Source organism: Eretmochelys imbricata, chromosome 1 (assembly GCF_965152235.1).
Source record: "Eretmochelys imbricata isolate rEreImb1 chromosome 1, rEreImb1.hap1, whole genome shotgun sequence".
Classification (NCBI taxonomy): Eukaryota; Metazoa; Chordata; order Testudines; family Cheloniidae; genus Eretmochelys; species Eretmochelys imbricata.
The window spans coordinates 40,442,789-40,460,519 of record NC_135572.1 but is presented as its reverse complement, the minus strand read 5'-3'; the positions used below and the strand labels follow the sequence as shown (position 1 = coordinate 40,460,519).

Genomic DNA, 17,731 nt, shown 5'->3' with positions numbered 1-17,731 from the left:
ATAACTCTCACAGTATAAATAAATTAGTCAAACTGCAATGATTCAAGAAAGTCCAGGATGGGTTGCCAGCTTCTGAATTTCTTCTGGATCAGGAAACAGTAGGAGTAGAAACCTTGTCCCACATGCTAGGAAGGGACTGGTTCTATAGTTCCTACTTGCAGAAGACTTCTCCTTATAGAATGGAATCATGAGAGGGGTCCCAGAAGAGGGACAGGTAGACTGATGGCGGGGCAGGATAAATAGGAAAGGGATGGAGTATCCTTCATTGATTATCTCTAGGAACCACTTGTCTGAGGTGATGAGTCTCCAAGATGGGAAAAACAGAGCTAATCAGTTGCAAACTGTTGGGATGTTGAAAATGGTGGGAATGACTGAAAGAGGTGAATGAGTGTCAGGGCCTCAACCACACCTCCACAATTGCTGCTTCGGTGGGAGTGCTTCAGAACAGCCCTTTGAGGAGTGTGCTGTCTACGTTTGGTAGGAGGTCTCTTCAGCGCTGGGTGTCCTAGTGCCGATGAGGAGTATACTGCTGCATTCAGGATCACGGGAGGAGTTGGTACTTTCTAGAGCATCTCTTCAGTACTGTCATGTAAATTCCAAGAGATTGGCATGTAGCTCAAGAATCCTTAAGGGAGTGCAGAGAATCATCCGTACACTTAGAGAATAGGTTTAAAAGGTAAGTCCTCTACTGTGGTTTGTACCTCCTTAGGAAAGCCCAAGGGGTGGAACCAAGATGCACACCTCATAACTACAGCAGTCATGATGGATTGGGCAGCGATGTCTGCGGAGTCTAATGAGGCTTGTAGGGTTGTATGAGCTAGGTGATGCCCTTTCAAGGATTGGGATTGCTCTTTCTTGGCCTCTAGTAGGTCCTAGCAGAGTTCCTCCAATTTGGAGTAGTTATAGGTAGCCATAAGGGCTTCATAGATTGAGATTCTAAATTGGAGCATGGCTGACAAATATGCTTTGCGTCCAAAAAAGTCTAGGCATTTCCAATCTCTGTCTAGATGGCTAGAATGAGACTGGTATTGACAGCCCCTCTTGTACTGCAGTGACTATTTAAGAATTCAGGGGTGGGATGCAAGAATAGAAATTCCACATCCTTCGCCGAAACATAAATATTTGCAGGTCAGAGGGATGGACGCAGTGGTCTGCCACAGCAACTTTGTGGGGTCGAAAAGAGCCTTGTTGATGGACAGGGTGATCATGGAGGAAGAGGATGTGTGGAAGATATCCAGTAGTTTATGCTGCTGGTCCCTGACTTCCTCCAAAGGGATCTGTAGGGAGTCTGCAATCCTGAAGAACAAATCTTGAAAATGCCTGAAGTCATCAGCAGATGTAGGGGGTGGAGGCATGATAGCCTCGTCAAGTGAGGATAAGGAAAAATGTAATGTTGGTGGAGCCTCCTCCTTCTGTTCCTCCTCTTGTTCTTCCTCTTCAGATGATGCTCTCTGGAAGTCAAACCCTTGCCGGTAAGAGACCAATGGAGAAGGGAGAGGTATAGGTTTCCAGCTTTGCTCTCTGGGAGGGTTCCCGAACTGTGCCCTGTACATGGTCCAAGGGTCCCAATATGGTCAGTTTGGAGGGAGTGGTACACAGGGTTGCATCCACGGTGGTCCCTGCCAAGATTGGGGACCAAAGATAGACTGTGGATAGTGAGGATGAGCAGATGTAATTTGTCTAGTAGACAAGGGAGCGATGGAACCTTCATCTTCCTCCTTGTCGCTGGGGAAGGGAGGTGACATCCTTGACAGAGAGAGGAAGGAGTGTCGTGAGTCTGAAGAGGAGGGAGGTCATATCGAAGGAATGGAGACTCAGGAGTGTCAGATGCCAGCAGGTCTTTAGAGTATCTAAAGTCTCATGGGGGGATGTGTGGGGAGAAAGCATCATCAATGCCGGTGTAAGACACGGTGCAAAAAGGAAGGGTGTATGCCCCGAGGTGTTGGTAGATGGTGCCAGAGACTTGGTCGATGCCGATGGCTTGGCCAGTGCAGAGGTTTCATAGGTGTGGGAAAGGGTTCCGGTGCTGTAGCTCAAGTCAGCCTGTCTCATTCCCTAGAGCTGGGAAACGGTGCTCAGGGCCGTAGGTCTGCCCGGTTAGGATCTTTAGACCATTTCTTTGTGTCGATATTGGAGGTACTTGGACAGGCCAGAGAGCTGTGTCCCCTGCCAGATGAGGGTGAGGCAACAGACCTTGACAGTGTTCTGGGGAGGACTTTCTCTTCACACGACGTGGGGAGTGAGGATTGGCACACAACCTGGCAGAGCATGGGGGCCTCTCCAGAGGAGTCTGGGCCTGGATCCGATGTTGGTCACAACAATTTCTTCATGAGGAGAAGTTTTAATCTGATGTCCTGGTCCTTTCTGGTTCTGGGTTTCAGGCTGAGGTAGTGGGAACACTTTTGCAGGTGGCTGTTCGTTACTGGGAAGGCAACAACCCCACAACAAATGCACCTCTTAAACTCAGGGGATCCAGGCATAAGGGTGATAGAAAAAGGCTTCCTGGGCAGGAAGGGCTGGGGGGAGGGGAACGAAAACCTAAACTATGAGAAAATGTAGCAGTAAAGTTCAACAAAAACAGTTTTTGTTTAGGAGAAGAAAATACTAACTACATTACACTAATAGGTAAGGCACTAACTACTGATGGAAAAGGAAAAACGGGCTCTGCTGCAGATTCTGTCCCAGATCAAAGGTGGTAGAGAAGGAACTGGGGGCACTCAGACCCCCCTGCACTATATATCTGTCCCACACTCAGTGCGAGAGGAGGGAGGTGTGCATGTGTGGTCCAACAGGCACTGCTGATGAAGATCTCTGATGCCAGGTGCATGCGGCACTAACTCACCTACAAGTGGAGCACCCATAGGGACATCACTGGAAGTAGTAGTAAAGGCAACCTGCTTTGAGAGAGGAATTGGTACCAAGCTCAACAGTATCGATGTGGTCATCTCAATAGATGGGGTCTTATTAGGATACAGTACTACAGATTCTTTAGCAGATAGGACTGATGTCATTGGCATTAAAGTAGCAGCTTTGGTCACCAAGGATGCAGTACTGAAGCAGAAGAACAAGTTTCCACAGCTCCTGAAGACACATGGTGCAGATCAGAATTGGAAAGAAGGAGCCAGCTTGAAGACAGAGTGACGAGTTTTAGACTTCTAGGACAAATATCAGGGATGGTGACCATCAGCATCATCAGAAAAAAATCTCTGCTTCTTCCTACCTTGGGCAGCAGGAGTCAATGACTGACCAGATACGGAGAGAAGAGAAGGCTCAGCATGTTTTTCAGAAGCATGAGGTCTCTTAGTGCCAGATGTCCTGGTAGCTGCCAGAGCAGCATGTCTGGTAGTCAGAGCTCTCGTAGAAATCAGCACTAAGGCAACAGATTGCTTTCAAAGAGGGACTTCAGACTCAGAACACTGACTTTTCCAACAGAAACATTTTTAAACAGGCATCATGAGCCTTCTGTGTGTGCTTAGAAAAGAATTTGCAAATCTAATGTTTGCCCAAAATATACAATTCCCCTAAACAAAAAGGGGGACATAGTATGTCTATCACTTGCCGGCATAAGTAATTTATAAGCAAGCAGATTTTTAAAGCCTAGAGACAGAGTTTCTGCTAGGACACTTGCACCTCAGTATAAAGAGGAGTCAGATAAACACATTTTGGGGGTTTTATTTGCCAACAGCCACTAAAAAGTCTAACTACAAGAACTAGTAAACTATCCTAAAACTACAGGGAAACAGATGGATCCTATGCATTTCTGTCTCGCTTTCAGGGATGGTAATAAGAAATTGAGAGGCAAGTGGGGATGCTCTGCACTTTATGCCTTGGGTTGGCAGGGACGGTGTATGCGCAGCCTCAGACACTGCGAGCTAAGAGATTCCAGGCTCATACACATGAGTGCACATGCCTCCAGTGGAATCCCTGTGGACAAATGCTTGAAGAATAGCACAGGCTCAGCCCACAAGAGTTAGGAGGACAAACAATTCTGCATTCATTTCACTTAGGATGTCAAGTGGAGTTTATCATCAGTCCTCAAACTAAGTGGTGCAAACTTTCCAATAAAAGCAAACACAAAATTTCTATTATAACACTTTATGATATTCTCACTGTTGATCTGAATACTAGCTTGTTCATACAGTGTTGTGAGTAGTCTCTTAGAATTAGCAGATTAAACTGAAATGCTTTGGCAATTTGTCTATACTAACCATAAACAAATCAATCCACAGCTTGCCCTGCACTTTCAACATAAAATAGGTTTGTAAAGCTAGAATCAGTTTTTCCATGTGCTGTTAAAATTGACAACTGAAATGCGTATAGTCAAAAGATTTTTAATGGGAGCTGAGAGAGGGAAAAGGAGCTTGTATTTTAACCCCTCTCAACGAGAATACAGAGAATTTATTGGTTTCAGAGTAACAGCCGTGTTAGTCTGTATTCGCAAAAAGAAAAGGAGTACTTGTGGCACCTTAGAGACTAACCAATTTATTTGAGCATAAGCTTTCGTGAGCTACAGCTAACTTCATCGGATGCATGAATTCATCGGAGAATTTATAAGATGTTTTATCTTACAAGTTGTACTAATGATTCAAATCTGTGTGTGCAATATTTAATTACTTTTGGAGAAAGGAGATCGTACAGATCACAGTCTTCATCTCTTTCATTTTGGCCAAGATGATTTTCTTGCAACTCTAAAAGGCAAGCATACCAAACAGAGTTAACACGATCACCAATCACAGTTAATTGTAAAATAGATGGCCACAGAGTAGCAAGAGTATTGTGCTGGCAGTGCAGCACAATTGGATGTACCTCAGGGGTGACATTCTGGTCCCGAAATAAGGGGAGTTTTGCCACTGACTTCAATAGTGTCAAAATTTCAACCTAGATGTTTTGAAGCTAGGAAGAGGAGGCCAGGCAAAACTAAGAAAATTTTCTGGACTCTAGAGAAGTCTTTTCAAATATACTCTCTTGTCTAATAATCATAGCAGCATCTAAGCCAACTGCATAGTAAGTCACCTGACACTGGTGCTATACTGAGGGACAGGATTACTCCTGGGGGAAATTGGCACCAAAAATTTAAAAATTCTGTACACGATATTTGAAATTTTGATATTTTGTCAAAACACCACAATATAATCATGCCAGTTTCAATTATTTTGGTAATTTATTTCAAAACATCTGTCAGCAAGTATGTCCATAACAATACAGACCAAAATAAAAGATTCTAGTAATTTTTTTTAATATATTCTTTATTAGACATTAATACAGAACTTTGAGCAATTCATTTAAATTACAATACAGAACTGTATTTCCTGACCTGTCATAAGCAGTGCAAAGGCTTAGGAGCAGTCGGGGTAACGGAGGAGCTGAGGGAGAGTAAAGGAGCCTAGGAGTGAACTTGGAGGGTGTTGGGTGTGGGTGGGAGGTGTTTTTTTTTTTTTTGGAGGGGTGGAATTCTTAGGGAGTTGGGAAGCCTCCCCTATCCAGACCTTGGCTAACCCCATGCCTCTCCCATTCAGTCAGGCACATCTGTCCCTGTCCCCACAGCCCTCATCCTCATGTGTCCCTGCAGGGCCCCACCCCCATCCCCAGACTCAATGCTGTCACCCCACTAGGTCCTGAGCCCATGCCCCCAACTACCCATTCTGAACCTGAGTCTGTGACCCCCCAACAGCCCTGTGTGCCCCACTCTGTCCTAACATGGCTCTGCAGGCAGGGTGCTGTGATGAACTTCTACTCCTGGGGGAATACTGCAGCACTGGACATTGTATTTCCTATGGAGGGAAAAAAATACTCTCTGCCCCAGAAATGCTGCGGTTCCACCTTTTGTCCACCAGAGGCGGCTGTGGTGTCAGAACTGGTGCCACAGCAGCCTCTGGTGGGCAAAAGGCAGAACTGCAGCTCTTCTGGGGCAGAGTGTATTTTATGCAGGAAAATACAAAATTATACGGGACAGAGGAATTCTGCACCTCCACAGATGCGCAGAATTCCCCCAAGAGTACAGGATGGAGAGAACAAAAGGAGTGTAAGAGTACAAAATAACCCACACTCAAAGTGCATGGAAATACTATAGAAGAAAATTAATTCTTGCATAATCTAACAGTATTCCTTCCACAAATTATATTATGTATTTAGACACAACTCAAAGGCCATTCAGAAATTAGGAAAAGTGCCCAAATTGATGAGTTTATTTTAAAAGCATGACTGCTTAAAAAAAATCCATACATACATTTCAGTAGCGACAAGAAATATGCTAAGAATTTCAATAATGGTGAATGGCCTAAGTGGTCTCTATAGCTACTAGAGAAGTAGTAGATGAACTAACTGCTGATTGAACTTGTCAGCAAACTGTTTACACATAGCATACTATAGAGATGGGCAAAACACGGCCCGCGGAACCATCCTGCCCAGCCCTTGAACTCCCAGCCGGGGAGGCTAGCCCCAACCCCTCCCCTGCAGCCTCAGCACGCCGCACCGCCAGTGCTCTGGACCGCCGCTCCTGTCGGGCAGTGCAGCAGGCTCCAGCTGGACTGCGAGCTCCTGCTTCTTTGAGCGGCCTGGTAAGAGGACGAGGGGTTTGAATAAGGGGCAGAGAGTCCCAGGGGGCAGTCAGTGGACAGGGAGTGGTGGGTTTGGACGGGGGTGGTGGATGAGTGGGAGGGGTCAGATGGGGGCAGGGGCCAGGCTGTTTGGAAGGTACAACCTTCCTTACCCGGCCCTCCATACAGTTTCGCAACCCCGATAAAGCCCTCGGGCCAAAAAGTTTGCCCACCCTGGCATACTATGTACGAAATACTTAAAACATGTATAATTATACTTCAAAATACACATTTTCCAGCTTTATTATGGAGCATTTCCCACCCACAAACCACATTTCTGATATGCTGGAAAATTTCACGGACAACTATTTTTTCATGTCTAACTTTTCCTTCTCTTACTTTTATTAAATTCATTGTTTTTCTTTTCTATTGTCTTTAAATTAGTCAAGTAATTTTAAAGTCAATGTGAAAGGTCTAAATTGAGCCAACACAATTCAAAATCCTAAAATCTGAATTAAAATTTAATTAGTAAAATAGCCTATAAGTATTGTTCTGCTGTTGCAGAACAATTCAGAATGTTGCCTTTGCAGGTGCCAAGTTTTCCCAGTAGAAGAAAGAAAATAAATTGATACAAGTAGAGTAAGCCCCAGTGATAACCCCCTCTCTCCCAAGAATAGCTAGTAACTAACCATATGTACAGGACATCTAAAAAGCACCAAAAATAAAAGTCAAGAGCAAAAAGTCTTACCTTCTGAATTGATGTCCTCTGAATTGATGTCCTCTTTCAACATATGACATAAATAATTGTTTCCTCTGTTTGATATGGTGAGGTTGTCCTGTAAAGTCTGAAGACTTTGCCTTCAGCGTAAAAATATTTTTAAAGGGTGGTGGGTTTGTTTTTTTTTTTGTTTTTTTTAAAAAGACCTCAAACTATGCACAAATACTCCCCCTCGCCCCAGGATTCAAAGCTCCTATGTATTCTAGGATCATTTGAACTGACACATTATGACTCAAATATATACTTTAATACATTCTTTGCAAGCTATATAACGTTTCATTTTAGCCATGTTGAGTCCTGAGACTATTATTAACTAGCAATAGCTACCGGGTGAAATCTTTACCCTATTGAAATCAATGTGAGTTTTGCCATTAACCTTAATGGGGCCAGGATTTCACCTACTGTGTACCATGCAAACCGCGGTATGCAATACATACATTCTTTCTTCATAGTGACACTCTTAATATACATTGATAATATAAATGTAATTCTTTGAAAGCCCATGGCAAACTTTAATTGGCCAAATTAAAAACCCACAAGACTGAATGCAAAGAGCAAATACTATAGAGTTTCATCTATAGCACCGTTCCTAAGAACTATGCACAATTTGTTATAGTATTAAATAGAAACACTGCACTGCAGAATTAAGAACCCCTTTCCAAGCAAATAAAGTCACATACATCTTACGTTAGCCACTTTTGTTGTTCTTACCAGGAATCTAATGAAAAAGGTTTATAATAAAGAATTATCAAATTTTATATATATTCACTGTCATTCTCTGACTAATTAAGTTGTAAAATATACTTCAATATAAATTCAATTTAAAAAACTGGAGTAATCTCAAGATTTACATAACACATACTTTGCAGCCTGCAGTTTTCTTGTATAAAGTTCTTCTTCCACATAGTCATCCACTGGGTAGAAACCTTGGTTTGTATTTACAGTGGTAATAGCCTTTCAAGTCAAACAATAAAATTGCTTTAACATTTATGTTGTACAGTTATGCACTCTACACTTTTTTAAAAATCCAACTTTAGCCAATACCAGATAAAATATAAACTCCTTTTGGGCCTTTCATAGCGAGCTGGCTATGAAGTTCTAACACTAACATTAACACACACACAGACAGACTCAAGTATGTTGGTCTAAAGGTCTTAACAATTTAATAGCTCGGGAAGGGCACTATGCGAGTCCATGAAGGAACCAAGCATCCCTTGGCAATGGGTGCAGCCTGCAAGTGCATGGCCTATATCTTCTAACTGGCCACAGTGGCAAAAGGGAGCACGGAGCCATGAAGATCCCACTTGGTAATAAGCAGCAATTCTGATCACTCCACATCTGAAGCAACTAAGTTATACCAAAGAGGGTATGGAACATCAAAACCAGAAGGCTGATCTATTCTGTCACATGATAGGAATTTTACCTGCATTTTGAGCTTTTACTGAAAGATTACGTGACGTGAATGTGCACACAATAGCTAAGTATGGTACTAAAACAGATGCAGCTACACTAATTTCAGTGATAAAGCAGTGTGTTTATTTCTATGTGACTTGATCATTTTTCTGGAACACAAGGAAATTAAATGGACCATGATAGGTTACACCAACACCTGTCAGGGATGCTCTAGATCGGGGTGGGCAAACCTTTTGGCCTGAGGGCCACATCAGGGTTCTGAAAATGTATGGAGGACTGGGTAGGGAATGCTGTGCCGCCCCAAACAGCCTGGTCCCCACGCCCATCTGCCCCCCCTCAGAACCCCCGACCCATCCAACCCCCCCGCTCTTTGTTCCCTGACCAGCCCCTCCTGGGACCCCCCACCCCAACCCCCCTATCCCCTGACTGCTCTGACCCCATCCACCCTCCCACCCCCTGAGACTCCCATGCCTATCAACCCCCCGTTCCCCATCCCCTGACTACCCCCCCAAACCTCCACCCCATCCAACCGCCCCGACTGCTCCCTGGGACCCACTGCCCCTTATCGAGCAACCCCTCACCATGCCACTCAAAGCAGCAGGAGCTTGCAGCCCCGCCACCCGGCAGGAGCTTGCAGCCCCGCCACCCAGAGTGCTGGTGGCACGGCGAGCTCAGACTGCGGTGGAGGAGGGACAGCAGTGATGGGGCTGGGGGCAAGCCTCCCTGGCTGGGAGCTCAAGGGCCAGGCAGGACGGTCTCGTTGGCCCAATGTGGCCCACGGGCCATAGTATGCCCACCTCTGCTCTAGATAATACTTAGTCCTGCCAGGAGTGCAGGGGATTGACTAGATGACCTCTCAAGGTCCCTTCCTGTCCTACGATTTTCTGTTTATGAAGAATTTAAAAAAAAAAACAAAAAACAAAAAACCCCCAGGTCACTTATAATTCCCATAACAACATTTGGCTTTAATCCCATATGGAGGTATAAGTAACAGCATACAGTAAATTTACAGTGTTATTACAAGAGAAATGAGTTACAGTTACTGGGTAAATACATTTAAATGCATAAGTCAGGAAATTCAAAAAGTATCAACCATAATATTTACATAGTACAGTACTAAAACTTATTTTCAAAAGATTATACCACAGTTGAAGAAAAAAAACTTCTCTCACTTGGAGTTTGTTATACAAGATCAGATTAAAAAAAAAGTCCACTCAGCTGTTTCAAGTTTTGTAAAAAAACATTTCACAAACATTTCCCCCCTCCCTGCCCAAGCACACTACCATGCATTATTAACCAATTACTGCACAATTTATTCTAGTAGTTTTAGTAGTTTGAAAAAAAATTCCAATTGTTCAAGATATTTGTGTGGCTAGTTTGTTGAGGTGAAAAAATTTAAGAGTCCTAGATACACAGGTAGATAACAGAATTTGAGAGAATTATAAAGAGCCAAGAGAGTCTACTGAGTAAATACACATACAGGTTGAATCTCTCTAATCCGGCACTCCCTGGTCTGGCAACATCTGCGGTCCGGCATAGGCACTGACCCCGTGGGTGTTCCAACTCTGGAGCACCCACGGGGAAAAATTAGTGGGTGCGGAGCATTCACCGGCACCCAGCTCCCTGCTCTGCCTCTCTCCCTCCACGCCTCTCGCGCGCCGGTGGCCCTGCACTTACCAACTCCTCCTCCTCCCTCCTAGCACTTCCGGAGCGCCATGAATCAGCTGATTTGCAACGTTCAAGCTCCGGGAGGGAGGGGGAGGACCTGGGGTCAGTGGGTGGGACCGGCCTTCGAGCCCCATGGCAGGGGGCCAGCAGCCAGGACCCCAGGTGCCAGTGGTGCCCCCAGGCAAGGGGCCACGCTCAGCACAAAGCCTGGAGGTGCTGCAGCATACCCCACACCTCTACTTCCTGTGCCTATGGAGACCCGCTGGCACTCTTAAATTGACCTCCCAGCAAATTCTCTGGTTTGGCACCGGTCAGGTCCTGAGGGTACCACACTAGAGAGGTTCAACCTGTATAAAATAAATGCAAATAATTTGCAGTGTCTGCAAACAGGCTACTCTAAACAGTTCTCATATAAAAACAGTTTAAGTTTATGATCATGCAAATACAATACCTATGTCAAGAATACATTAGAGCCAAAGACTATCATCACGTAGCATTTCCTAGCTTTTGTTGGGATTAAGACACGTCTGTCTTATCTTCACCTAACTGTGCTCGGGAAATGCAGTGCCTATTCCACAGCATAGACAAGCAAACTACAGAATCCCGTCTTCAGACCTCTGCAATACCTAGACACACCTACAGGGGTCACATTTGAATCAATAAATCCCAAGAGCCTCCACACATTGGTATTAATGACAATGGTTTCCCCCCAATTACAATATATAGTAGCTAGTACCTCGGATAACATTTTTTAAATGTTGATAACTATAGACTTGTTTTAAAAAAGAAAAGGGGGGAGAGAGAGACTATTGTATACAAGAGGTAAGCAGGTTTCAGAGTAACAGCCGTGTTAGTCTGTATTCGCAAAAAGAAAAGGAGTACTTGTGGCACCTTAGAGACTAACCAATTTATTTGAGCATAAGCTTTCGTGAGCTACAGCTCACTTCATCGGATGCATACTGTGGAAAATACAGAAGATGTTGAAGAAAGCACCTGTCCTACCTCTGAATTTCATGGCTTCTCTCAGTTTTACTAGACAGCTGGGAGCGCATCTCCCATCCCAGGCAGACACAAGCACTAGCTCCGCTCAAGCTAGTATGCCAAAAAGAGCAGCACGGTTATTGCAGTATGCACAGCGGCTTGGGCTAGCTGCCCACTCAGACATGGGGGGGGGGCTTGTACTCAGGCAAGTAACTCAAGCCATAGCCTGTGCTGCGATGACCACACTGCTCTTTTTAACACTCTACCTTAAGTGGAGCTAGCATGTGTCTGTCTATCCAGGCTGGAAAGCATGCTCCCAGCTGCAGTGCAGACATACCCTTACAGTAGGTCTTCACCAGTGTTCCCTCTAATTTTTCCCACACATGTGTGGAATGAATTTTGTTCTGTGCACCAATATGGAGGGGATGTGTGACATCACCTCCATATTGGTGCACAGAACAAAATTCATGTGGTGGGAGATGGGACGGAGGGGTTCGGAGTGTGGGAGGGGACTCAGGGCTGGGGCAGAGTTGGGGTGCAGGGATGCAAGGGCTCCAGCTGGGGGTGCGAGCTCTGGGGTGGGGCCGGGGATGAGGGGTTTGGGGTGCAGGAGAGTGCTCTTGAGCAACAGTGGGAAGGAAGAGAGGACTCCCCCCAGCTCTCTCTCCCCCACCCCCAACAGCACCTTGGGGGGAGGGGAAGATGCACCTCTCCCCGCTGCAGCAGTTCCGGGGTCGGGGCCGCCTGGGTTCTTGCTGCCCCTCCCCCATCTGGCCGGGGCCACCTGGGTTCCTGCCGCCCCACCAGGTCCTGGTGGGCCGGGTTCCCTGAGCGCTTGCGTGGCACTAATTAGGCTGCTGCATGGCTACATAGCTTACAGGGAACTTAGCTCTTCGCTGCAAAGTTTACTCGAGTTAGCTACGCTCCAGTTACTTCTCTTGAGTTAGCAGCACCACACTGCAAAAAAAACACTAGACCTGCTGCGTCCACATTATTCCTGCACTTTCTTGGGCCGTTCTTTGTGCAGCAGCAAGATGAGCCACATTATAAATTATTTCCCACTGAATTGTCTGTCCTTTCTGGGCACATAAGAAAATGTTGGGAAGGCACTGGGGGACTAGTGTCATTTGAGTGGAGCTAGCCTGAGCCTAGATGATAGTGGTTGTTTCAACAGCTAATGAGTTGTGCTAACTTGAGCTTTATATCCCAATGGGTTAGCCAACTCATATTAAAAGCACACCACACTCCAGTTAAAGGTTTGAGTGGGGACCAGACTAGAGTAGGGCAACATTCAAGTTATAACTTGAGTCAACTCTGCAGTGAAGAGAAGCCCTTAAAGTTAACTGAATATACACATTCATCATTAAGGATATGATTCTGTCATGGAGGTCACGGAGCAGCAGCCAGCCCCGGGGCCACCAGAGCAGCACTCTGACTGCTAGCCCCCCACTCTGGGTATTTTAATAAAAGTCAGGGACAGGTTGCAGGTTTCCATGAATTTTTATTGCCCACAACTTGTCCCTGACGTTTACTAAAAATACCCGTGACAGAATCTTAACCTTATTTATCATACGTTAAACTAACTTTTAAAAAGGACTAGTGAGAATACCTTTTTGTACCACACAGATTAAAAAAAAAAAAACACAAAACCCAAACACCTTAGTATTTAAAATAGTATATAAGTATGATATCTCAGATAACACTGACAAGATTAGTTTTTGTCTTCTTCACATTATCTAAAAGCTCCCTTTAGTTGCTTATTATATTATATTTCAAATTGCAAATAATTCTACAAAGGACCTTGACATGTTTGTGGAACACTTACCTCACAGTCAAGACACACTATTATACCTGACTCCTGTGTTACAGATAAACACAATTCACAAAAGACATGTCCACACTGTAATGCATGATGACGAGCTCCTGACGAAATCAAGTCTAAAAGTAAAAGTTAGCAAAATCCAGATTTACTGCTTGAATCTTTTACATTTACCAACATTAAAAAAGTGACTGTTGCCATATTTAAATTAAAGTATAGCTACACAATCTTGCAAAAGCATTGGTCTTGCTGATGAAGTAATCCAGTAGCATTTTCAGGACAACCACCTTTTCTCTCTGAAACTGTAAGGAGGAGGTAATATCTTTTATTGGATCAACTTCTGTGGTGAGAGACATAAGCTTTCAAGATTACACAGCGCTCTTCTCAGGTCTCTCTAATATCCTGGGACCAACAAAGGTACAACAACATTGCACGTAATATTATAGTTTCAGGCATTTATAAAGCTTATTAAAAATAATGGTACTCCAAGAAAAAGCCAGGTGTACAGAAAGATCTGTGCCTCCTACAGCCTAGGAGTTTCCCCATTGTTGCAATTTTCTCTAAGGCTCAACAAAAAACACAGTGAAACTGACTTGGCTCCAGTCAGTTGCTGATGTACTAAAGTTCAGTGATCATTGAATTGTACTGATAGGGAATTTTACAGGGATATACCAGGGGAAAAGCAGCAATAACTATAACAACACAGGCATTAAAAATTTCTGTTTAGCTAGCACCTGTAAAACTACTGATTTAAGCTAAACAGACATAAGCCAGGTTTATACTAACATAAAAAGATTATCCACACACAATTGCACCAGTTTAGCTAACTCAGCACAAAATCACTGTAGTAATTGAAGTGGCACACAAGTTTGCAAATAATCTAGGTCTAAAATATTATCCCTTTGTGCTCAGAATTGTTTTGGACTCTTAATACATGAGTTTCTTTTTGGAGAGACTGTTTCAAACCCTTTACTTTTAACATACAAAAAACCCATTCTACTGCAGATTATTAAACTACATTGATTTATCGTAAAAGCTTAAATGAAACAGTACACAGCTAGTGTCTATTAACAAAGTAGTTCCATTCAGCACTGTAAGCTAGGTATTACATATTTTCACCCATAGGTGCTGATTCCATGGGTGCTCAGGGGCTCAAGCACCCACAGAGAAAAAACAGGGGGAGCTCAGCACCCACAGGGCTGGACTGGGCTGCTACTCTAATGATCCCAGGGCTGGCTGCTAAACAGCTCTTCAGCTCCTGGCCCTGCGCCCCCATCAGCTTTTCAGCAGATCAACTGTTGAGCAGGTCTGCCCTGCCACTCACTCTTCTCTGCCCTCTCCTCCCCTCACTGCCCTTAAGGCAGGAAGGGACAGAAAGGCGCAAGCAGCAGGTAGGAGGCATTTGGGGAGGGGGTCTGGAGAGTGGAATGGGGGCAGGAAGAGATAGAGTGGGGGTGGGCCCTCAGGGGACTCACTAGCAAAACCAGAAGTCAGCTCAGTGCCTATGTCTTCTTCTGTACCACTGCATTTGGATATGAATGGCACTCACATATCACAGTGATGCACATTTCTAAAATGCCTAAAATGAACAGGACAAGGGAGGGAGGTCCACCATCACACAAATACATACTTCCTCTTACATCCATTATAAGTACTCAGCACATCCGTATTTGATCTCCTTTCTCCCAAGGCCAGGTTTTGTTTCTTTTTGCTGACCTTCATCCCTTTGCACCCCCATCAGATGCTGGCCACAGCACCTGGGGGCAGCGGGACCAAGCTCTCAGGGTAGGTCAGACTGGCCTCATCACATGCCCATTTACAGGGCAGAGCTGATCACTACAGGCCGGATTGTGCCCCCGCCCCCCGGCACGGGAGCGCCCTGTACCAGCAAAGGCGGGTGCGTGCAGCTGAAGGCCCAGGGCTGACGGGCAGCGGGTGGGACACGCCAGGCCACAAGCAGCGGCATCTCCCGGAGCCTCTCCCAGCAGCACGGCGCGATCCTCGGGCGAGGGGAAGCTTGTGGGCCCGGCACGAGGGAGACGCCACGGCCGAGGAACATGAGCAGGTGAAGGCCCAGCGCCGTGCGGGGAAAGAGCGTCTCTCGGGGGCTCGCGGCCGAGGCAGCGCAGGCTCGTTGGCACCGCACCCGGGGCCTCTCCCGCCAACGGCTGAAGGAGCCGCGAGGGAGGGGGCAGGGCAGCCCGGCGCGCCTCGCCCTGGGTCCGGCTAACTGCAGGGAGGCATGAGCCGAGTTGGCCCCCGCGCGGCCCCAGGGGCCCAAGGGAGCCGTTGGGACCCGCCTCTCAGGGTGCAGGGGAAGGGCCCAGGCCCGCAGCGCTCGGCCCCCTCTCACCTTGGGAGACAACTGTTCCGCGTCGCGAGCACCCGACGCACAGCAGCCCCCGGGGAGGCAGCCCGTGGGGCTCGTCCCGCGCCGCCGCCATCTCGCGCCTTCCCACCTGCAGCACGCGGACCCGAGCAACAGCCAGCACGGCACGTGCCCTCAGCCACCAGCCAATAGCAGCCGCCCTCCTGTTACCCAGCCGCCAATCATCGCGTGGTGATGGCCACGTGGTAAGGCCTCCTCCCTGTTACTAGGTAGGGAAACCACCTAGTGGGTTCTGGAGTAGCGGCCATGTTAGTCTGTATCTGCAAAAAGAGCAGGAGGACCTGTGGCACCTTAGAGACCAAAAGAAAAGGAGTACTTGTGGCACCTTAGAGACTAACCAATTTATTTGAGCATAAGCTTTAGCTCACTTCATTGGATGCTCAAATAAATTGGTTAGTCTCTAAGGTGCCACAAGTACTCCTGTTCTTTTTGAGAATACAGACTAACACAGCTGCTACTCTGAAACCTTAGAGACTAACCAATTTATTTGAGTATAAGCTTTCATGAGCTACAGCTCACTTCAAAGGTTTTGGTGAACTACTGGGGTCAGGTTATTCAGCAGGCCCAGGGGGATGGCCAGCAATGGAACCTAGGCTTCTGAGTCCCCTCTGGTGCACTGTCATCTGGACCACCCTGCCATGGGACCGCTGAGCTTTCTAGGGTAGAGCTGTCACTGGTCACCACATTTGTGCCATGGTAGATCATTGGCCCTACCTGCCTCTAGCAGCGATTATTACCTGGCCCAGCAGTGGTCATGAAACCACATGGCTTAAAAATATAATTCAGAAGTTGAAGGCACTATCACTGATGTTATAACATCTATTTTTTAAAGATACAAGCGTTTTCTTTGGTTAGAACAGATCAAATAATATGGGTTGAATAAATTATTCAATGTCACTTCTGTAGTGTTCCCCCTGCTCTTATTTTGTTTTTGATTAACATGGACTTGAATCCCTTAGGTTTCTGTTTCAAGTCAACTAAAACAAAACAGTCAAACCCATCAAATTTCTCCTGGCTTCCATGACAAAGTTAGCAAAAATGGCAAGTCTACATGTGGTTTCTATGCAAATCCATAAGCCAGCCCAGGTTTGCTGCAAACTGAGGGCAGGTCTACACTTAAAACACTGCTGTGCAGCACTGTAGCACACCAGTGAAGATGCTACTATGCCAGCAGGAGAGCTTCTCCCATCAGCATAGTTAATCCACCTCCCTGAGAGGCAATAGCTAGGTTGACAGGAGTGTCCACATTGGGGGTATAATACATTAGGTCAGTATAACTTCATCACTCAGGAGTGAGGATTTTTCACACCCCGGAGCGACATAATTATACCAATATAAGTTTATAGTGTAGACCTGGCCTGAGTTAAGGTTGTTTATTATTACTAAATTCACACAGCCCAGAATAAGACTAGCTTCCTACCCCAAATTCATCATTGGAGAATATAAATATATAGCTTGAGCCTACTACTTTAAGTAGGGCTGTAGGATGTGGCATGGACATAGTTCAAAGTCCATGAGGTGGGTTTGCAAACTTTGCATAGCTATATATTAGGTTTTTATAACTGGCATATTAATATTTCAGTGAGTGGGGCAAAAACCAAAACTGTATTTTGAGGGAGGAGCTGAAGGAGTCAATGGCAGTACTTACTGCACAAGCACAGGGAGAGTATTCCAGACACAAGGGTAATGTGGAAGGAAGCATACAGATAGGAGTGAGAAGATACAAAGAGAAAGATACACATATTAGCAAACCCATAATTAACCTGATCTGAGTTTAATGGAGTGAAATACTGACTCCACTGAAGTAATTTGTAAAACTCTCATTGCAGCCAGGGTGTGTAACAAAATCCCAAACTAGGCAAGTTTCAGTTGGTTTTGATTATATTTTACAGTAGTGCCTATAGGCCTCAATTGGGATTAGGGTCCCATTGTTGTAGGTGCTGTATATACAAAGACATGATCCCTGCCAAAAAAGTTGCTTCTGCTTGTAGAAGTAGATGCTAGGTTGGTTTGCTTCGGTAACAATCAACTTTGGTGAGGGGTGTGCCTATATTTGCTTATTGTCTGGGCTTCAGATATATTCTATAGATGAATGAACAAGTTTGAATATAAACAACATCATACTTTAGATACTATTTTACTGCCCA

The 17,731-nt window shown here is 45.5% G+C and overlaps 1 protein-coding gene across 1 annotated transcript in view; it reads right to left on the bottom strand.

Moving 5' to 3' along the window:
- RNF17 (ring finger protein 17) overlaps window positions 1-15,639 on the bottom strand; it is a 200,654-nt gene extending 185,015 nt beyond the window's left edge. The window contains exons 1-5 of the mRNA XM_077805985.1: window positions 15,549-15,639; window positions 13,202-13,314; window positions 8,177-8,268; window positions 7,285-7,394; window positions 4,615-4,688 (exon numbers count right to left, since the gene is read on the bottom strand). Coding sequence (XP_077662111.1) covers window positions 4,615-4,688; window positions 7,285-7,394; window positions 8,177-8,268; window positions 13,202-13,314; window positions 15,549-15,639 — 480 coding nt within the window. The remainder of the gene's footprint in view (window positions 1-4,614; window positions 4,689-7,284; window positions 7,395-8,176; window positions 8,269-13,201; window positions 13,315-15,548) is intronic.
- Between the last annotated feature and the right edge of the window lie 2,092 nt (window positions 15,640-17,731).